General features: G+C 40.9%; 1 protein-coding gene across 1 annotated transcript in view; it reads left to right on the top strand.

The window, feature by feature from the left end:
* COL4A1 (collagen type IV alpha 1 chain) overlaps nt 1–24052 on the top strand; it is a 195373-nt gene that overhangs the window by 90090 nt on the left and 81231 nt on the right. The window contains exons 3-8 of the mRNA XM_040336209.1: nt 16269–16358; nt 16440–16484; nt 17974–18018; nt 18099–18161; nt 20730–20783; nt 22980–23006. Of these exons, the coding sequence (XP_040192143.1) occupies nt 16269–16358; nt 16440–16484; nt 17974–18018; nt 18099–18161; nt 20730–20783; nt 22980–23006 (324 nt within the window). The remainder of the gene's footprint in view (nt 1–16268; nt 16359–16439; nt 16485–17973; nt 18019–18098; nt 18162–20729; nt 20784–22979; nt 23007–24052) is intronic.

The raw sequence follows: 24052 nt of genomic DNA, 5'->3' as shown, positions 1-24052 counted from the left end.
GATGCACCAAACTCTTAGCGAATAGAACCTGGGCAGATTTACCCATCTCTACTGCTGACCTATTCACTATAAAAAGGAAAAAGATAAGTTGAACACAAACAAGGCCATTAAAAGCACTATTATCCATTTTCAGTATAAAATCTGTAGAGGTTAAATATAGTATATGCCAAATAGGTTGTTCCCCATGACTTTGCTCTCTGGTGCTAAATTTGAGATTGTGTCATTGTATTTCGATTTATGGGAATTTCCTATGCAGTCGTTCTCTAATTACTGGAATAATTCAGTAGGAAGTATTCATCCTATGAGGGGACATTAATATGTTTTAATATGTTTTCCAGAATAAGTCCCTGAAGCTTTATGAAGGAAAGAGAGACCTAAAGCAGGATGTAAATTTAGAGCAGGATGTTGAAGATGGGAGGATGACCCTGAGATTAATCCTTGTAAAATAATACAAACTAGATACCATAGAAGGGGAGAAGGGCAGTCTCAGTAAAATGTTTAAAAATAATGGGTTTTTTAAATCACTTATTCAGACACAAAGAAGAAATTGGTGCTACTGAATTAATAAGAGTTGTTTGGGAATCTCTCTCTCAAAAAAAAAAGAAAAATACTCACCTAGATGGCTGCAGCACCGATCTCAGCTGCAGCTGCCCCCTGCCACCTCTAAGACTGAGAACTGAGCGACTGACTGTCATTTACCTGTTCTCTGCCCCTCCAGCACTCACTGGATTACTGGGCTGTTCAGGAGGTGGGAGCGGCTGGCTCGCTGAGAGGATGTGCCAGATTATGGTCTAGGCTTCAGGGCAGATCCCAACCCTATGGTCGGGATCTTTTCAGAGCCTGACCGGGTCTATGACTTCATCCGACAGGGGCTTCTGCAATACTTATTTCCATAAGCTTTGACCATACTTCTCCCTTAATCATTAATCATTTAATGATTTGCTATGCAACCTACAAGGTAGCAGCTTTGCCACCCACATCCCATTCTCTTGAACTGATATTGATAAAGATAGCAACAGGTACAGGGAAGCATTGCATTACATTTGCATTGTCTTTCCTAACATGGCCCTATTAAACCAACTACCTACAACAAGAGCTTCATTCCTTGTAATTAATAGAAGGTGCACAGGTTTGACCAGTTTTGCTATACCCCTGGTTTATTGCAGGAGCATGAAGGCTGTAGCTGGACCCCCTAGATACCCACTGGACTCAGGACTAGGTTGCTCTGTGGAGGATTTACTCAATTTTAGAATTATGATTCATTAATACTATAATTTTCTGCAGAATGGAAACATACATTAGGGCTGCGGAAATTAAAGATTAATCCCTTGATTAATCGTAAAAAAAAATTTTGATCGATCAAAATTCTTTTGATCGGTACTAGTGGTGCAACGGATCATAAATGATCCGTGATCCTAATGGATCACCATATGCGAATCGGCATGCCACGTGATCCGTGGAGCTCCGCTGCTGCCTCGGCCATAGGAAAGGCAGCTCCCGGAGAGGTGGCCATCTTGATCCACCCAGCGGCGGCCTAGGTGAGCCTAGAGCGGCGCACTAACGTCATCACCCGGCCTCAACTGCTCATGTTCGGCCAGTTTCTCTGGTAAGACTAAGCAAGCACTAATCTTCCTATACAGTGGGGGACATGTGGACCATATTACAGTGGGGAGATGTCTGTGGATTACAGTGGGGAGATATCTGTGGATATTACAGTTGGAGGGATTGTGGATATTACAGTGGGGGAGATTGTGGATATTACAGTGGGGGACATTGTGGATATTACAGTGGGGGTGATTGTGGATATTACAGTGGGGAGATGTCTGTGGATATTACAGTGGGGAAGATTGTGGATATTACAGTGGGGAGGTGTCTGTGGATATTACAGTGGGGGAGATGTCTGTGGATATTACAGTGGGGGAGATTTTGGATATTACAGTGGGGGTGATTGTGGATATTACAGTGGGGGAGATATCTGTGGATATTACAGTGGGGGTGATTGTGAGCATTACAGTGGGGGAGATGACTGTGGATATTACAGTGGGGAGATGTATGTGGATATTACAGTGGGGGTTATTGTGAGTATTACAGTGGGGGAGATGTGGACCATATTACAGTGGGGGAGATGTCTGTGGATATTACAGTGGGGAGATGTCTGTGGATATTACAGTGAGGGTGATTGTGAGTATTACAGTGGGGGAGATGTCTGTGAATATTACAGTGGGGGAGATGTCTGTGGATATTACAGTGGGGGAGATGTCTTTGGATATTACAGTGGGGGAGATGTCTGTGGATATTACAGTGGGGAGATGTTCTGTGGATATTACAGTGGGGGAGATGTTCTGTGGATATTACAGTGGGGGAGATTGTGGATATTACAGTGGGGGAGATGTCTGTGGATATTACAGTGGGGGAGATTGTGGATATTACAGTGAGGGTGATTGTGAGTATAACAGTGGGGGAGATGTCTGAGGATATTACAGTGGGGACTATATATGGTGGTGATCCAAAAAATGTATATGCATTATAATTAATCGAAATTAGTCGATTAATCGATTAAAAAAAATTATTAATCTAACACGAAAATTTGAATCAGTAACAGCCCTAATATACATGCATAGATTCAGGAGGATAAATGATTCACAATTTTCAGATCAGACAGTCTCTGCATGGGCTTCAAACAGATGTGCTCAACATTAAAAAAGGCATAGGTAAGAAGTCCCAAAAGACCCTTTTTTTTTACCAGTTCACAGGATGTGGGGTTGCAATGTTTAGGGGTAAGAGATAGCTTTGTGCCTAACATCATTTAGTGCAGTCCTTTGAAATGGTTATGCATGTCAGGGACCAATCTCTAAAGTCCATCTTGGTAATAAAAAGTATGTTGGTTGCAAGACTTGGGGGGGGGGGGGGTCACACACTTGCAGGTACTCCTTTTAGGGTTATCAGCCTTTGTGTCTAGTGAGCTAAATTAGAAACTCTTGACAAAACAGACACATTTTTTCGTACTACTAAAATGATAACAATACCTGAAACATTTCACTCTCTTATAAATCAAGCAGAATTATCACGTGTGATACCAATGCTTGAAATTAGACTTTTTCCTTGCCGTATTTTGTAGTGTAATTTAGACTATCAGTGTAACATGTCCTTAGTTCCATTATTAACATTAACATCGTACAGTTGTATCGAAGAAATAATTTATTCCTAATACAATTCACTTGTATAAACCAAGGTACAATTGACTTCTTGTGCTCTGCTGAATGCAAATATAAACATAATTAACTAACTGGAAAGTAACGTTGTATGTCCTGAAATGTTCTGCCTTGAGGGAAATTTGGCTGATTCTGGAATAAGCAAGGAATTGTTAATATATTGTGTTGGCTGACATCTGTAACAGAAGGCCTAACCATCAACCTTAGTGAGAACCATGGTATGGAAAAATCTGTGCGCCACGGCTGGAACTACTGGAGGTAGAACCAGAAAATGTGAAACTAAAAATTATAAAAACAAAAATAAGCTGCTCCCCAAAATTCAGGTCACTGAAGAAATATGGAAAAGGTGAGGGAGGGGGCGCTAGACCTAATCAATAGTGAACATACATAAACAAAATATTAACTAAATAATTAAAGTCCATATATGAAACAAAATATATAATCCAAACATGTGCTTATGACAGAATAAAAAGTGATCAAAAAGTCCTTTAACAAAGAAGGTTCTCATGAAGAGAAATCTGTATCTTGAATAAAAGATGAAGCCTCCACCAAATAGATCACATTCACCCGACGTGAATAAATAAATTGGCTCCTTACCAACTTGAGTGGACCCTTTAACTAAAATGAGGTCGAATCAGCTTTGTTACACAAGGTAACCATGCAGTATGCATATAAGGAAATCTCAATCAACGATAAGCCTGGTGTCAGATCTCACATCCCATCGAAAAATGCAAAAGAAAGGCCGCAATAGTATATTACCTTTTATTAAAAGCAATCAAAGTAGCGTGCGTCAGCGTGACCAGTGTGCGCCTCGACGTACGTTTTGATAAGAAATCATCATCAGGAAGCGACGCTTCCTGATGACGATTTCTTATCGAAACGTACGTCGAGGCGCACACTGGTCACGCTGATTAGAGAGACCTGGCAAAGTGGGCCAGTCTGGATAAAGTCCAGGGCCAAATTTTTGTCCCAGTCCAGCCCTGATCACAAGTAGACTTAAATGGAAGTAAGAAATTGCAAGCCATAATACCTTGTATTTAAAAAAAAAAAAAAGAATGTGTTAACTAGAGACAAGACAATATAATCAGTATGGGCTAAAATCTCTATGGAAAAATCCTTAATTGTTCCCACTCTGCAATCGTAAAATTGATTTAAAATTCCAGAACCACGGAATTCCATGTATGATAATGCAGAAATAATCGTGGCAGCTGGCTGGCTGAGATCATACAATGAATTCTTCATATCAGTGTTCCAGCTGCATCGTATCCCAGGAGGCCTTAATAGATGTTTTGGCTTCCCACTACACATTAATACCAGTCTGGATATGACATTTGTTATGGTCTTTTTTTTCTACTGGCAAGAGTTTGCATCTTTTTCTGAAGCTGTGATGAATGAAAAGTTTAATTTACTACTATATCAATGAATGTAATACAATGTGTACTACCATATGAAATAGTACAGAGCAGATAAATCAGCACAGTGTGCACATGTAGCTTACTCTGAAGGGTAAAATAAAAATCGTATGTGATTTGAAGCAGATGTGCATAGTAACCAATCAGCTTCCATGTTCCGTTTGCTCAGTTAAGCCAGCCATAGACGGTGCTATTTTTTTTTCCTACAACCACATGGAATGGCTCAATTTCCTCATCAACACAGCCACTGTTGATGAGGAAATCCCTCCCACGGAACTATAGTGTTCTACCGGCAGGAGAAGGTGCAGTGATTATTGCTTGAGGCTATATCAGCTGGCAATAATTGCATGAAAAATTCTACAAGCTGGTTGTACCCAAGATTATTGATCAAGCAACTTGGGTACAATCAGCCTGCCCATATATGGTTTGAATCTTGGCCGGTCCCTGCTGAATCTCGGCCGGTCCCTGCTGAATCTTGGCCGGTCCCTGCTGAATCTTGGCCAGTCCCTGCTGAATCTCGGCCGGTCCCTGCTGAATCTTGGCCGGTCCCTGATGAATCTTGGCCGGTCCCTGATGAATCTCGGTCGGTCCCTGCTGAATCTTGGCCGGTCCCTGCTAAATCTCGGCCGGTCCCTGCTGAATCTTGGCCGGTCCCTGCTGAATCTCGGCCGGTTCCTGCTGAATCTTGGCCGGTTCCTGCTGAATCGGCCAAGATTTTAACCATCTATAGCTGGACTTATCCATTGGAAATAAAAGAGAGAAGCTGGTTGATTACCATGCATATCTACTCCATATTCTGTCTGCTCCAAGTTTAGTAAAACCCCCAAAGGTAATCACTTTTCTTTGCAGCATTTCCACTCTGAAATATTTCATGCATAACCTAAAGTACTAAAGAATTCCTAAAACTTATAGATGCAAATAAAAATATGTGACATTTTAGTGTTTATTTTCTAAATAGGTTCCTTTAACCACTTCCATACCAGGCACTTACGCACCTTCCTGGCCAAGCCAATTTTCAGCTTTCAGCGCTGTTGCACTTTGAATGACAATTGCGCGGTCGTGCTACACTGCACCCAAACAATTTTTTTTATCATTTTGTTCCCACAAATAGAGCTTTCTTTTGGTGGTATTTGATCACCTCTGCGATTTTTTTTTTTGCGCAACAACTAAAAAAAAACGAAAATTTTGAAAAGAATAACGTTTTTATTTTTTTCTATAAATTTTTTTGTAAATAAGTAAGTTTTCTACTTTTATTACGGGCACCGATGAGGTGGCACAGATGGGCACCGATTAGGTGGTACTGATGGGCACAGATGAGGCAGCACTGATGGACACTGATAGGCGGCACTGATAGGCGGCGCTGGTATGCGGCACTGATGGGCACTCATAGGCGGCACTGATGGGCGCTCATAGGCGGCACTGGGCACTCATAGGCGACACTGATGGGCTCTCATGGGTAGCACTGATGGGTACTTATGGGTGGCACAGATGGGCACTGATAGGTGGGCAGTGGGCATGAATGGGCACTGAGAGGTGGCACTGATGGACACTGAGGGGTGGCACTGATGGACACTGAGGGGTGGCACTGATGGACACTGAGGGGTGGCACTGATGGCATTGCTGGGCATCACTTGTGTCCATGTTTCCAGTCAGTGCCCATTTGTGGGCACTGATTGGCATCTATTCTCTTTTTTTTTTTACTGCCCTTTTTTTTTTACTGCCCTTCCCTGGTGGTCCAGTGTGGGCTTCCCTGTTGGTCCAGTGTGGGCATCCGAGGGTGGGGGCTGCGCTGATAAACAATCAGCGCGAACCCCCCTGTCAGGAGGGCCACCAATCGGCTCTCCTCTACTCGCGTTTGTCAGACGCGAGTGAGGAAGAGCCATCAACGGCTCTTTCTGTTTACATCGTGATCAGCCATGATTAGACATGGCTGATCACGTGGTAAAGAGTCTCCGCCAGATGCTCTTTACCGAGATCGGAGATGCAGGGTGTCAGACTGACACCCCGCATCACCGTTTGCCGCGCTGCGCGCCCCCACGAGCGCTCGCCAGCATGAAATCCTGCAGGACGTCAATAGACGTCCAGTCAGGATTTCACAACCACTTCCCAGACGTCAATTGTCCATTGACCGGGCGGGAAGTGGTTAAGCTAGTGCATTGAATTTCTCACTTCCTGTTTCTCCTCAGTAAGCTTTCCACCATCATCCGTGGTGGTTAGTCAGCCATAACAGCTTACTGAGGAGGAACAGGAAGTGAGAAATTCAGACAAAGAAAAAAAACATTTAGAAGGGAAAATAAAGTGAAACAACAATGCACTAGCTTAAAGGAACCTATTTAGAAAATAAAAAATTAAACTTTACAACCCCTTTAAGATTAATAGATGCCATATTGCCGAATTATGTAATATTTAATCTTCACATCCTGGCACTCTGCAAGGTATTACTTACATGCCTACTTTTTCAAAATGGTCAGTTTAACAAAATATGATGTCAGTGTACCCTTTAAGCCAAACAATGCATCAGATTACCTTTACCAAACTAAACTAGCTTTTATTTATCTATCGCTCTGCCCTTTCCTGTTGTCGGACAATAGAATGGGTAATCCAGATGGAACAGTTATTTATGGCAACAATAATAGTAGAATCTTTTCCTGGTGTTGTGTCCTTACCTCCAAGCAATGAGCCATTTAAACAAAATATACACAATGTTCCATGGAATGGAGGAAATTGGGAAAACATATGTCTTCTGATCACTGTAGCAGATCTGTAAATTCTCATTAGTTGTGTTTTTACAATATATCCTAATATATTAAGTACAAAAAAAAGTAAATAGTGCACACTGCACAGTAATAACAAACCAGCAGCTGGCTATCCAGATCATAGGCACAGCGGGAGGTTGGTAGAAAGGGGTGATATTGGTTATGGAAACTGAGTAAAGTATGTACTAAAGATTGAAGGAATAATGTGGGATTTAAAAAAAGCCAACCTACACACTGAGGTTGATTTACTAAAACTGGAGAGTATAAAATCTGGTGCAGTTGTGCATGGTAGCCAATCAGCTTCTAACTTCAGCTTGCTTAATTAAGCTTTGACTAAAAATCCTGGTAGCTGATTGGCTTCTATGCAGAGCTGCACCAGATTTTGCATTCTCCAGCAAATCAACCTCATTGTCCAAAGACTTTGACTGTCCCTCCATGTACTAACTAAGGGCCTAATCCACAAAAACCCGGCGCAACATATTTTTTCCCGTTTAAGTTACACCACCGCAAAATCTCTACCTAAGTGCCCGATCCACAAAGCACTTACCTAGAAATTTTGAGCGGTGTAACTTAAATCCGTCCGGCGCAGGGCGTTCCTAATTTAATGTGGCGAGTCCCATTTAAATTAGGCGCGCTCCCGCGCCGGACGTACTGCGCATGCTCCCGACGTCATTTTCCCGACGTGTTTTGCGTGGTTTTACGTTGCGCCGGGTTTTGAGAATCGCGACGGGCGTAAAAAAAAAATGAGTTGCGGCGGGAATTTAAAAAAAAAAAAAAAAAAAAATGACAGCGACGCGGGATAGAAGGGTCTACTTTTACAAGGTGTAAACAGTTTAGGCCTTGTAAAAGTAGCCCTAATTTTGCGACGGCAAACTATTACTTATGGAGAAAAAACGAAGTGTAAAAGCTTCGTGGCTCTCCGTAAGTGCTAATTTGCATACCCGAAGCGGCATTTCGATGAGAAATGCCCCCAGCGGCGGCTGCGGTACTGCATCCTAAGATCCGACAGTGTAAGTCCCTTACACATGTCGGATCTTCTGCCTATCTATGAGAAACTGATTCTGTGGATCAGTTCCATAGATAGAAACAGGGATACAACGGCGTATCCCTTTTGAGGATCAGGCCCTAAGTGTATTAACTAAGGCCTCATGTACACTGCTGCTGGTAAATGGACATTTAGGAGCAGTTGGGCATTTATTTCAATTGCTCCTGAACTCTCCTCTTATCAGTACAGGTACACAGGGTCATTTACAGTCGTTTCTAGGCAGTTGAGTTTAGAGGCTTTTTTTGGAACACCAAAAAATGGGTTCAGAAGCTGTGTTTAGAGGCATTTCAAGTGCCAAAGGATTTCTAAACGTGGCTAAACTGGGTAACTCACATTTAGCCGCATTTCGTTTACACTCGTTTTCATTTTGGTTGATTAAAAATAAATAAAAAATCCCATATCATAATAAAGTACATATAAATTGTGTTATATAGTTATATATATGTTATATAGTAAACAATCACAGTATAATATTAAAATACTGAATATTAATTATAATATGATAATACAGTAGACTGAAGAACCCAAAGGACACATGCAACCCCCCCAAGGCAAAGAAATCCCTGCTATTAAAATTCCTTCTCTCCATTCCAAGAAATAATCTTAGGGCCCTTTCACACTGATCAGTTTTTCTTCCATTTTTGCCAAAACGAAAAGAAAAATGCATGACCAATAAATTCCATGACCATTAAATCCTATGAAACTTTTCACAGCAGTCAGTTGCAGGCCAGTTGCGTATTATGTAGAAAAATAATGCACCAAGAACACACCTCCCCATTGAAATGATTGGAAAACACCTACAAAAATATAAAAAAAAATGCATAAAAAATGCACCACAATTACATTTTTGGTGAATTTTTTGGTGTCACGTGTCCATTTTTCACAGGTGAAGAATGCGCCGGAAACTCAGAGAAAACATGCATTTTACCATATTTTTGTAACAGAGCAGTGTGAAAGAATCCTAATACTCCAATATGGAGTGGCCCTCAGCACTGAGTAAGGGGATGTCCTCTCCCAACAAAGTCACTTTGCATCTACATGGAAAAAACAAAAGTGTGGCGCTGATGGAAGTATAAAACAAAGTCCATATGATAGGACAATTGCAGGTAGTAAATAAGCCAAAGTCCACAGTAGAACCAAATCTCTGAAGCGGATGAAGGACAACAAAGTATAAGTTCCTTAAACCATGAAGATGGATATAGATGTCTGCTTACCAGATGTAGAGACTTGAATAGGTGTACACCTATCAAGTCATACAGGCTTGTAGGTTGCTGTGAACCTGATGTCGTCTGTTGGGGGAAAGAGATGTAGGATCCAATAGTCCTTCCTCCTGAGTGTTGTAGATTAGCCGATAACCATGTAGAAGTCTCAGATACGAGAATCGATGATTGACCAAAAGGAAATTAAAACACACATAGCGTGATACTGTATATGGTTGAAATTTATTTTAAGGGAATAAAAAATTTACACTCACGTGTGACCGGAGGTAATAAAAGCGCTTGTATAATAAAAGGCAGAAAAGGTCAGTGTCTTCTCCCGACGCGTTTCGTCCAATAGAACATCGTCTTGCCCCAAGACGATGTTCTATTGGACGAAACGCGTCGGGAGAAGACACTGACCTTTTCTGCCTTTTATTATACAAGCGCTTTTATTACCTCCGGTCACACGTGAGTGTAAATTTTTTATTCCCTTAAAATAAATTTCAACCATATACAGTATCACGCTATGTGTGTTTTAATTTCCTTTTGGTCAATCATCGATTCTCGTATCTGAGACTTCTACATGGTTATCGGCTAATCTACAACACTCAGGAGGAAGGACTATTGGATCCTACATCTCTTTCCCCCAACAGACGACATCAGGTTCACAGCAACCTACAAGCCTGTATGACTTGATAGGTGTACACCTATTCAAGTCTCTACATCTGGTAAGCAGACATCTATATCCATCTTCATGGTTTAAGGAACTTATACTTTGTTGTCCTTCATCCGCTTCAGAGATTTGGTTCTACTGTGGACTTTGGCTTATTTACTACCTGCAATTGTCCTATCATATGGACTTTGTTTTATACTTCCATCAGCGCCACACTTTTGTTTTTTCCATGTTCTATTTGTGACAAAAAGTGATCTATTTTTTGTTGTGTTGGCAGCTTAGTTTAGGATTATTTTGGCAGCGCATTACCGCATAGACGCTTTTTGTGTCTATATTTTTCCCACTTTGCATCTACAGTCTGATATAATAACATCCAGTGGTGGCCCATCCATACAGGACGCAGGGGTGTTTCCCCCCTAATCCATGCGCCCGGCCCCTAATCTACATGCAGGACACCGGATGCATGGATTCCAATGTTTTTTTTTAGAAGCATGTGATTAGAGCAAGAGGCTCCAATTGGCTTAAAAAAGGGTGGGCTCGGGGCGCAGAGCACTGCGCCCTGAGCCCACCCAGTTTTGTGACAATCATAAATTAATATTCGCTATTGTGTTCCTGATTTTCCTCCCAGTCAATCAAGAAGTGGGTCCTGAGACCCAATTGGCGATCATATTGGCTGCGGAGGAGGAGGAGAAGACGCAGGGGAAACCGTTGTGAAGAGGAGGAAACGCTGAGTGAAGCCAACAAGCTAGCTAGGGGAAGTGTGGAGCTGGTGGGCTGACGATCGATCGACAGGGGGGGGGGGGGGAAACTGACCGACCGACCTGATGACTGCTAAGAGAAATGGAGCACCAGCCGCCACTGATGACATCATCTATTTTTCTATTTCTTATGATTTATTCCCTGCATTTAGGAATGATAAAGAAAATTACACCAATTTTATTAAATAAATAACGAGCTAGCTGCAAAGTCAACTGCCTCTGGAAATCAAAGTTTAGGAAACTACATTCACTAACTGTTCAAACTTTAGTTATTGCTGATTTCATGATTTTCTGGTGCAGCACTCCCTCTTGTGGACAAATGGTAAAATTGTTTTTTTTTTTTTTTTTTAGTTATAGGAATTCTGGGCCAGATCCACAGTGAGAGTACGCCGGCGTATCTACTGATACGCCGGCGTACTTTCAAATTTCCCGCGTCGTATCTTTAGTTTGAATCCTCAAACCAAGATACGACGGCATCTGGGTTTGATCCGACAGGCGTACGGCTTCATACGCCTTCGGATCGTAGATGCAATACTTTGGCGTCCGCTGGGTGGAGTTCGCGTTGTTTTCCGTGTCGGGTATGCAAATTGGCTATTTTCGACGATCCCCGAACGTACGCACGGCCGTCACATTCTCTTACGTCGTCTCTAGTCGGCTTTTTCTGGCGTATAGTTAAAGCTGCTTTTTTGCGGCATATAGTTAGATTTGCCATGTTAAGTATGGGCGTCGATCCCGCGTTGAAATTTGATTTTTTTATTTTTTTTGCGTAAGTCGTCCGTGAGTCGGGATGGACGTAAGTCACGTCTAAGTTTAAAAAATTACGTCCTTGCGACGTCATTCCGCGCAATGCACGGCGGGAAATTTAGAAACGGAGCATGCGCAGTTCATTCGGCGCGGGGACGAGCTTCATTTAAATGAATCACGCCCCCTAATCGCCGATTTGAATTCCGCCGCCAGAGATACACTACGCCGCCGTAACTTACGGCGCAAATTCATTGTGGATTTGAAACAAAGCCAAGTAAGTTACGGCGGCGTAGCGTATCTTAGATACGCTGCGCCGGTGCCGATCTATGTGGATCTGGCCCTCTGTCTTTATATGTCAGCCTGCCATTGCTTCTGAACATGCTGACTGCTTGATAGTCATGATGATCCTTTGCTTTTACTACATGAAATTGCAAAGGAGGTCAGAATCACTAGTGCAAATACATTCCTCATGACTGCTGTCCTGTAAAGAATATAAATTATTAGTAATTGTACATTGCCTAAGGTTATATCCACTTATTTTGCATTTATTTCCAACTCATGTTGTAGAATTCTCTGTTTAAACCTCTAATTTAAAGTAAAAACTATTTTTTTTGGGGTAATACCCAGAACAGGAGTGTAGGGGAAATCTTTCCTCATTTTGCAGGGATTTCCACTCACCTACTGCTTTAGCTATGGGACAGGAAGAGAAAGGAAATATCCCTAATGGGAGACAAAAAAAAAACTACTCTAATGCCTCGTACACATGATCGGAATTTCCTATGGAAAAAGTATGACAGACTTTTTCCATCGGAAATTCTGACCATGTGTATGCCCATCTGAGTTTGTCCCTCGACTATTCCAAGGAATTCTGTCAGAGTTTACATAGAGAACATATTCTCTTTTCCTCCGATGGAATTCCGTCGTAATCCCAATGTGAATTTGGTCAGACAAAGGTCTGATCGTGTGTACGGGGCATAATTCTACTCTATTCTACTTTAAGACTCTATGCTAATTAGCATGAATGCATTTATGTTTTGGGACCAAAATAACATACGCTTTGGTGGTAGTAAACCACAGGTGATTAAAAAAAAAAATCCCTGCAAGGCAATGTCCTAATGTGCTAGTATACATCACATACTAGCACATTATTATAATCTTACCTTAGAATGAATCCCTTCAGCACCACGATGTCACCTCTGAGATGGCTCTCCCGGTCTTCCTTTCGGTATCATGGCTTCCGCCTCCATGATGCTCGGGAGCCGCCGTTTCCGGCACCGGCTCTGAAGGTCCAGCACTTTACCGGACCTTCAGAGCGCATCCGCCGGTGATGTCATTGGCTGCATGCACTCTGAATATCTCCTAAACCCTGCAAATTAGGAGATATTTACAGTACCTACAGGTAAGCTTCATTATACTGGTATAACAGAGTTAACTACCACTTTAACTAAAACAGAGATCCCTATCTTGCAAACAGGCTGTGCATTTATGGTGAGATGAAATCTGTCAAGCAGTGCAGCCAGATGTTCATATTACACCAGTACCTGTGATCTGTATCAGTTACATAATTTCTTTAATTATTAACAAAAATAAAATCCTGGAATTAATTAATTAATTAAATTTAACTAATAAATAAATGACATTAAATGAAAGGCCTGTGTTACAGAAATTCCTAATGATTTGTAGCTAAGGATACGCTCAGGTGTGCTTGAATACTAGTCTGAACACACAAAGTGAGCCCACCAGGAAGCTGTCATCTGGGCCAATCATTTGTGGGCAGGGAATTCCCTGCCCCGCAACTGCATGTATGCACACCTACTGTATAAGGGTGTCTGCGGGCCGGGAATGCCTCGGCCACCTATGATTGTGGCCCGGTACAGGTGACATCATCCTTCGCTCAAGTGGGTTCTGAATAGGACCCAGACATGTCTATTTTTATTTTCATTGTTAACCAGGGTGCCCCCCCAAGAGAACTTCTGCATACATGTACAAAAATATCTTTACTGGAAATGCCTTTCTCTGTACAGAACATATATAAGTGCACATGGCTGATAAATATGGGCGGGGGCCATACCTCCCAACTATTTGCGATGGGAAGGAGGGAGACCTACCGTGTTTCCCCGAAAATAAGCCCGGGTCTTATATTAATTATGCCAACAAAAGACACAGTAGGGCTTATTTTCGGGGTAGGTCTTACCATGTAATGTGCTGTCTTCTCTCCCCCTCTCCCTCCCTACCTATCAGGAATCCCCAGTGTAAACTGAGTTAAAATGCTTGTACAATCCTATAATCCACTCTATTACAGTAGTATATAATGTACAATGTGTGCGTTTCTGTAATATAATTGTGCCAAATACATTTGTTATAGCGCCGCTCTGCATTTGTGTTACCCGCCGGAGCTCTCTTCCCCGCAATTATATTACAGAAACACACACATTGTACATTATAAACTACTGTAATATAGTGGATTATTGGATTTTACAAGCATTTTTAACTAGGGCTTATTTTCGGGGTAGGGCTTATATTGCAGCCCTCTTGGAAAATAATGCTAGGTCTTATTTTCAGGGTAGGTCTTATTTTTGGGGAAACAGGGTATTAGAAAATGTATTTAGGCATAGGTCACACACCTGCCACACCCCCTAAAGGAGAATTATACTACAACAAAAATATTTGTTAAACCCACAAGTGTTTTTGTTCACTACTATTCTATTATACTGGGTTTTGAAATTTACAAATGTAGCAATTTAGAAATAGGATGAAAGGTTTAGTACTGTGTAACACTTTTTGAAAGATAAATAGTGCATTTTTTTATACAACTTTTAGACCAAAATGAGGGACAAATGAGGAGAAAAGAGGGACAGAGGGTCTTCTAAATCAGTGACAGCCCCTCAAAATCAGGGACAGTTGAGCGCTATGGTTGGGGTAGAAGTTAGATTTTGGCTCCCTGATGTATGTCGTTCAGGAGCAGTTGCACCTTCACCACCTAGATTCAGCATAAGGCACAACCAGTATGAACCATTAAAGCGGTAGTAAACCTGCAGATTTTTTATTTTTTTTTAACCTGTGAGGCCTCGTACACACGACCGAGAAACTCGACGGGCGAAACACATCGTTTTGCTCGTCGAGTTCCTTGTGAAGCCGTGGAGAAACTCGACAAGCCAATTTTCTCCATTCCCGTCAAGGAAAAAGAGAACATGCTCTCTTTTTGGCTCGTTGAGTTTCTCAACAGTTTCCTCGACGAAGGTGTACACACGACCGGTTTCCTCGGCAAAATAATATCTCCCAGCAAGTTTCTTGCTGGTTTTTGCCGAGGAACTCGGTCGTGTGTACGAGGCCTTAGGCAAAAGGCATAACAAGCTAGTATAGCTCATTATGAGACATTTTCCCTCGCCGTGTCTTCCGGGTATCGCGGCTCCGGCGTATGCGCGCGGGCGACTTTTTTCCGGCAAGGTACGGTGTCTGCCAGGCTTTCAGCCGAGGAACTCAGGAGCGCATGCCATTGCAAGGGGAATTTCTCCTAAACTGTACAGGTTTAGGAGATATTCTTTTAACTTACAGGTAAGCCTTATTATAGGCTTACATGTAGGTAAAAGTTCTACAACTGCTTTTAGCGAGGTTGGGCTCTTTATAACTGCTCATGCCATAATCATTATGATACACATGCTATGTACATGCTTGATTGGGGTTGATTACCCACCAAGTAGGCAAAGAAGGATAAGGATCCAGGAGTGTTCTTCTGGAAAAATTAGTTAGCCCTGACAGTTTTATTTTTATCCTGACAAGTTTATTTTAAGATTTCCTCATGTAGTGTATTTCACAGAATCCAGCAAAGCTAAAAACTCACTTCTCTTGAATTATAACTAAAGGCAATTTTTTTTGGATAGAGGGGAGATGGATTAGAAAACATACATTTTTGTTGCTGTCTGTGCCCCCATTAGTGCAAGTTTCCTTCTCTATTTGTCCTGTTTACCATTATAATTAAAAGTGAAAGTAAAAGAAAATCCCATATTTTGGGTTGTCCCCAGAAAAGTAATAGAAATCCTCCAATGGGGACATTACTTCTAGTGATCTGGGGGTCCCCAAGCGATTCCCTTAATTTGCAGACATTTGTGCTCACTTCCTGTTTGGCTATGGGACAGGAAGTGAAGGGAAATCTCCACGATGGGATAAAGATGGCATAAATAAACTTTTACAGGGGTTATAATCCTCCCGTACGCTATTCAAAATGAAAAACAAAGTTTTGCCTATAGTTTTACTTTAAGTCCTGACTTTCTTGATAGGACAGTCTTACAGATATGTGTTATTTTTTCTTGCTCCATAACTCTACTTTGCAGTGAATTACCGGTTTCTACATTATTACAATATTTTAGTAAAAATTTTAAATAAAAATAATTTGAAAAGTAAAATTTTATTTGACTACACTTTGTATGTACTGCGTAGCACTAAAAGTCGTTTTATTTTGTCTCTCAAAGGGAGATCGAGGTTTACCTGGTCTACCTGGCATCATTGGATTTCCTGGACTTCAAGGACCTGAAGGGCCTCCTGGACCACTGGGACATAAGGTAAACAGTACATAATACTGTAAATGGTAACGTTATATCCGAACAATAATAGTAATTAAACTATTTTTATTTCTGTTACAGGGTGATACTGGTGAGCCAGGACTTCCAGGAACAAAGGGAAACAGAGTAAGCCATAGTACATATGTTTGTTGTTACTGTTATACTATTAGAATATGAATGATATTTAACTATTCTGCAACCATAAATAATGTTAGATTTCATCAAACAGAGCTGAACTGACACCACTAACAGGATTTATTGATCTCTGCCCCAGAGTGCACGGTTGTCTGGATCATCAGAAAGTCAGAAGAAGCTGTTCTATTGACTTGCATGATGATGTCGAAGCAAACAGCTACGCTTCATGCAGAGCTCACTAAGTGGCATCTCAGCCCAGCACGTTTTGCCCTTTGATAAAAACAAAAATTGATAATTGTTTAACAATACTCTAGGACCTGTCTCTGATCATGGACAACAGAAACTTGAAGCCAGCTTAGTTTGTTGGATTTTTGTTAATGGTTTAGAAAACGTAGTCATATTTTTCCAACAAAGCAATTATGGCTGTTTGTTAAATCCAAGTAAGGCATTGTTAAAGCCAAATGTTACATTTACAGTTATCATCAACACATCACACATTTCTAATCAGCCAGATTATTTTTAGATATAAAATAGAATAGCATCATGGCCCACAAGACCCTTCTGGTGAGGGTTAGGGGAATTGGACGATTATACCAGTGGGCCAAATCATGGTTTGTAACTAATAGTAAAAAACAAGTTATATAGCTGATGATCTAGAGTCAGAAAGGATAATCACCCAAGGCCAAGTTTTAAATCAAAATGACAGATATGCAGGCACAAAAGGATGGGGTGGGAAAGGGGGAGTGGGGTTGGCTGGTGAGCAGCCACCAGTCAAGGAGAAAGGTTCATAGTGTGGGCAAGCTCTTTCAAAATGATAGGAGACATGCAGGCAGTAGAGGGTCATAAAGTATATTCACCAAAAGTCAAGTCTTAAATCGAAATGACAGAAAGGGCAGACACAAAAGTATGGTGTGGTAAAGGTGGAGTGGGGTTGGCTGGTACGCAGCCACCGGTCAAGGAGAATGGCTCACAGAGTGGGCAAGCTCTTCCAAAATGACAGGAGATATGCAGGCTGGAGAGAGTGAATAAGAATATTCACCAAGAGCCAAGTCTTAAATCGAAATGACAGCTAGGGCAGACACAAAGAGATGTGTTGGGGAAGGGGGAGTGGGGTTGGCTTGTTTGTAGCCAATGGTCAAAAAGAAAGGTTCATAGATTGGACAAGCTCTTCAAAAATAACAGGAAACATGCAGGCAGTAGAGGTAAAACCAGAGGAGGTAGATATAAAAAATAATAGCCCAGCAAGCAGAGGTAACACAGAACCTGAAAAAGCAAAAATGAATCCAGGGAAAACCATGAGGATCCTTGTGGGTGGGCCTTCCTTTACATAGCATCATTAATTATGAAGCATCAAATAATCTCAGTGTTTACTACACAATTCTACTGAGAAAATACAAAGGCATTCACCTTTAGAATAGTATATGTTGGTACTTATTGTGAAGTTTGGTGAAGTAATTTCTTTCCTTGTCTTTCATTTCAGGGGCCTGCCGGATCAGCTGGATTTCCAGGAAACCCAGGCCTCCCTGTATGTACTTTTTGGCAAGCATTTATCATTCATAGTAAAATGATTCAAAGTTTTTTTAAGACATATTTTTTTATTATCAGGGCATACCTGGGCAAGACGGCCCACCTGGTCCACCAGGTATTCCAGGCTGCAATGGCACGAAGGTAAGGTGTATCAAATTATCAGGAAATATGATAATTTTTGTAACAAAATGTCAGAATGTCTATCATCATATGTTCATCTACCTTGCTGTAAAAAAGACCCATTTCATGTTTCATCATATTTTGCCATGAAGTTTATTTGGGTAAAAAATTTACCAAACACTAAGAAATTAAAGCTAAACAGCTAAATGCACATATAAAATACATACAGGTATATGGGGGATGTTTGAGTTGTATATTTTATTAAATACATATATGGGAAATGCCAAAGGTTTTGTATTTCTGTTGATCCAGTTCTGAGATGTACACAGCTCTGTCCCACAACACAGCCTTGTCACACAGGGTAGTGAACCTGACCTTTCCCTTCAGTTTCCTTTTCACTTATGGGTCCCCTCACCATACTACCCTGTGAATACACATTAAAAGGAGAAGCAATACACAAATGATCTAATCTCTGTAACATTCTGCTCTCTCCTCCAATCAACATGCAGAGGGGGCTCTAGGCTTTGCAAGGCCTTAAGCAAAACTTAGACACGGGGGCCCCACCATGCCCATAGGCGACCGCCTAATTTGCATAATTAAAGAGCCGCCTCTGTCAACATGGCTCCATGTGTTGCATCTTCCTCTCCCTCTCTGAGCTCTGTTGTACAGACTGTACAGTAGACTACAAGATATCAATAGCAAGTCAAATTCAAATACTCACGCTGCTTGCATTTAAAAAAAATGATGTAGTGTTGATTACAGAGCTGCATTAATTTGTGCCTTTTATGTCTGACTGGTGTTCAAGAGTTAGTGGCTTTTGACCCAGAAACAGAAAACAGCAAAAAAGACTAATACACAAACACTATAACACCATAGATCGGGATAAATTATGTGCAGTTTCCTAAATAAGTAATAACGCAAAATTAACCTAATTAGATCATTACATTAACCATGGAAATGGATACCTCTGGACCAGTGTTCTCCAAACTGCGCCCCAAGGGCCGATGTGGCCCTTTGCTTGCTTTTATTCAGCCCTTGGGGCATTATTTCCCGTAGCAGTGGGGCATATTTTCTGCCACTGACACTGACAAGGGGGCAATATTCCTCCCACTGATACCAACAATAGGGCACTATTCCTCCTACTTGCACCAATGATGGGGCACTATTCATCCCACTGACACAAATAATGGGGTACTATTCCTCACACTGACACCAATGAGGGGGCACAATTGCTCTCACTAATTCCAAAAATGGGGCATTGTTTACTCCCACTGACACCAGAACCAGTGGTGGTGTGTCCATTAGGGGCACTTCGAGCGCCGCACCCTCTCTCCAGCCACCCCCTCTGTGCACTATGGATAGATTCATGCATTGCATGAATCTATCCATGACCGCTGTAGCCACCACCCATTCAGGCGTCCGGACCCTTTTCGGGCACGGGGCATCTGAATTATTGTGGCGTGTGGTGTTTTTGAAGCACCTGATTAGATCCATAGGCTCTAATAGTCTTCAAAAAAGGTGCACTGTGAGTACAAACCATTGCGCTCGCAGTGCACCCAGGTGTGTTAGCAAAGCTCATGCACATGGCTGTGTGAAAATACACAAACTAGTATGCAGGAGCTGGCAGAGGCTGGCACCAAGATCCTGCAAAAAAAGTGATCTGCGCGCTGTCCATATTAGCACAAACATTTACATTCATACATGTAAAATACAGCCCATATGTAGGCCCTTATGCCTCGTACACACGGCCGGACTTTCCGAGAAAAAAAGTCAGACGGGGCTTTATTCTGGGCAAGTCCGGCCGCGTGTAGCCTCCATCTGACTTTTTTAGTCGGAAGTCTGATGGACCTTAGATAAAGAACCGCGCATGCATCAAAGTCATTTTGAGCATGCGCGGGTTTCCACGGCGACAGGTAAGTATACACACTCTCTGGTTTCTCGTCTGGAAACAGGCCGACAAGAATCTTGACGAGAATAAAGAGAACAGGTTCTCGTCGAGATTCTGGCCAGATTTCCAGACGAGAAACCTGAAAGCCTCGTACACACGAACGGGAATCTCGGCAAGAAGCAGTTTTCTTGCTGTTTTTTGCTGAGAAAACCGGTTGTGTGTACGAGGCTTTAGAGGTGCCTCTGTTCTCTTTTATACCCTGTAAAAAAAATGCTTTGATATACAAGTGCTTTGGATTACAAGCATGTTTCTGGAATGAAACCAAGGTTTAACTGTAGCTTCTACATATCAGCCAAGGAGTACAAGCCTGCACCCTACTGGCATTTAGGAGGAAACACGGTCAATCCATAAAAAATAATATTACCTATATTGTGAGCAAAAAGACCCACACAGATCATGATCTTATTGAGAATGAACCCTGGTTCATTAACCCAAATTAGGATGAATATATAACCCAATATTAATAATAGATTTTCTTATCTTTAGTTATATTTTTAGAAAACAGAAGCAAGGGAATGTAGATTTTTCTATGCAAATATTTTATAACTGTCTCTGACCATGTTTAACCAGCTCTTTTATATTTCTTTACGTGTGTATAATCTGTATATTAACCTAGAACTTTTCTTGGCTTTGACTCTTAGGGAGAATTAGGACCTTTTGGACCTCCTGGGCTACCGGGGCTCCTAGGTTATCCTGTAAGTGCAACGTGTTTATCAGTGTTTGAAATGTCTCATTTGATGATCTAAATTGTTGTTGTTTTGCACACACAGAAAATAGTCAGAGAGCTAACACTCTTTCTGAACCTGCCTTAAAAAAGAACTTAATTTAAATAGTTAGGGGATTATAATGTAAAATATAGTGTATATAGAGCAGGAGTCTGTAAAGGCAGAGTGCAGGGGGTGTGCAATGCATAGAGTGCTGCAGTCAGTGTTGGGTTTAGGATACATAACAAAGACTTCATTGGTCCTGGGTGTGTAATACAATATGTTCATGGATCAGGAGTATGTAATTCAAAGAGTGCTGTAGTCAGTGCCGGGTTCAGGAGTATATGATACTCAGGGAGCAATGCACAGAATGTAGGGGACAAGAGTGAGTAGTGCACAGTAAGGGCTAGGAATACAAAAAAAAAAAAGAATGCAGGAGTCAGGGGTGTGTAACACACAGTGTGGGGGTCAGGATAGTGCAAAATTAATCCTGCAATCAATTCTCTCCCCCACTTTATCCTTTCAGCATAAATCCCTACTCCTTCCCCCCCCCCCCAAAATAAATCCAGCACTAATCTGCACCCCTCCTAGAACAACCCTCCCCCAGCACGAATCCTCTCTCCCGCTCCCAGTAACAAAACCTCCCCACTAATCTCCCCTACCAGCACAAATCTTCTTCCCCCAAATCCCCTCTTTCAGCACAAATCCCCACCCCCTTCAATACCCCCTCCCAACACAAATTTTCTTCCCAGCACAAAGCCTTCAATACCCCCTCCCAACACAAATTCTCTTCCCAGCACAAAGCCCCTCCCCAGGACAGATCCTCTTTCCCCCCAATCCCCCTCCCCAAATAAACACCCTTCCTCCCCAATCCCCCCCCCCCTTCCCTCCACAGACCTCAGAAAAGCATTGCTGAAGCTGAGAGATGTCCCTCCTGCCCAGCTTGGGGGAGGCGTCCATTCAGCTCTGAAGTGATTGTTACAGGCAGACAGCATCTCTCCCAGGGAGAGATGCTGGCTGCCATAGAGGTTGTGATCATGGCATCTGGGACCCTGGGCACCCCACAAGGAATACCCTAACGCACCTCTGCTAGGCTAATTAGTGAAGCCAAGTACATTAACTTGCTTTGTCATGAGCTCCAGGATCCAGCCCATATTCGTGGGATGACGGGATATGGTTCAAATCTCAGGACCGTCCCACCGAATCCAGGACGTTTGGGAGGTATGATAACATACTAAATGGATAAGAAAGTTATTACTGAATACCCAAAGTTACTTAGCGATTTGAAGAGATAGCAATAGTGGAAGAAAATTCATCCAGGACTACTGTTTCAGATTTGGTGTTAAAGCAGAAGTCAGAAAACCGGAATATAGACTTAGTAAAATAGAGAAAAAAAAACGACATATGAAAATAAATTGGTAAAACACTATAAATCTACTTCTCAAAATTAGATCTCATGGTCCTTCTATCCTGCTACCTCTTTCAAAAGTTCGAGCCCAAAAGAAAGAATGAAAGGAGATACTAATTTTTTAAACTGTAATCTAGACACTGGGACGCAGCAGACATAACATGGAGAGGTACTATGCTGGCAAACAGGAAAAAAGGGGAAGTGGAAAGGTGCTTCCCTCAATTGTGAATGATGCACTGCCATTGTATTGTAGTGTCACCAATAACAAGGCAACATGATTAAGGGTTCTAGTTATTAAAAAAATTTGCTGCACGAAATTCACAAACATTTGTGGAAGCTGAACTACAGTAAATTCCGCCGTATGTTTTTTGAATAGTTTAACTTCTGTATCACCTGCTCCATCTTGTGGCCAAATTACGGTATAGTTTTCTGAAATATCTCAATGAAAAAAATATACCACATATGCTGATGATACCTGTGTTAAATATCTTGGCATTTAGTTCAGTTTGCACAAATGTTTTTGATATTTGTGCATTAAATATCTTATCAATAGGCCCCTTTGTGTCTTACATATCAATATTACTGCCTGCACAGCAATAATTCAATGGTAATAAGGTGATGCTAACTGATTTTAAGTAAGAATTTGTTACAAATGGAAAAACTGTTACCTTGATATCCACTTTAAAATCAATAGTATGTCTCAGTTTCTACAAAATGTAGCTTTAAAATGTGTCTTCAAAACATTCTTCTGAAAGCTATAACAGTATTTGTTATTTTAGGGTGCTCCAGGACCTCCAGGACTTAAGGTATGTTGCGCTTCTCATTTTGTATGTGAATAAAGTTGTAAAACATAATCGTGTAGTTAAGTGCAGAGGTACGTACATGGCCTACAGCTGAAAATAGAAATGTATATAAATTAATGTTAAAGAGTAAAGGAAGGTGAAGTTGTACTATGGTTGTAACAGGATAATAACATAGGAAATGTATTAGTGTTACCAGTATATTAAATTGTGTAGGTAAAAGGATTTGACATGTAAGTACTGTATTGGAAATTGAATAAATACTTTTGCTGTAAACTTATGCAATAAAATTTTTTGAAAAAAAATATATATATATATAGTTGAAAATAGTAGTAGAGAAACAAAAGTATATATATATATCTTAAATATCTGAGAAACAAAAGTATATATATATATCTTAAATATCTGAGCTAATGTGATATATATAGTATATATATATATATATATATATATATATATATATATATATATATATATATATATATATATATATATATATAGCTGAAAATAGTAGTAGTAGTAGAGAAACAAAAGTATATATATATATATATCTTAAATATCTGAGAAACAAAAGTATATATATATATGTATAATATAGATATATATATCTTAAATATCTGAGAAACAAAAGTATAAATATATATATATATCTTAAATATCTGAGCTAATGTGATATATTTATAATGTTGACATGATTGCAAAATTATACACATGTTGGATATTTAATTTACCCCATTCAATGTCACTAGTTTACACTGTGCTTTAATTTTAAGAATGGTTTATATAATCTTAAGATAACATTTCAGACCTGCTTAAAGCAATTACAAGTAAGTTCCTATACTATGTGTATAGGCAAGGCGTTTACAATAGTTGTGATGTTAGACTGCATATCATGTCTAACTTTACTTGGGTTGTATGTAATAATAAGCACAAAATATATTTCAAAATATGACAAAGCTACAGTTGCAAACCTGTGTTTTCTGAATGCATCCCTCAGGGGCCACTGAACAAACGCTTCTTCTAGCCCACGTCATGGCATTCATTGGTGTGAT

This window comes from Rana temporaria, chromosome 2 (genome assembly GCF_905171775.1).
Source record: "Rana temporaria chromosome 2, aRanTem1.1, whole genome shotgun sequence".
Lineage (NCBI taxonomy): Eukaryota > Metazoa > Chordata > Amphibia > Anura > Ranidae > Rana > Rana temporaria.
Note: the sequence above shows the minus strand (reverse complement) of the source record. Positions and strands in the feature narration are given on the sequence as shown.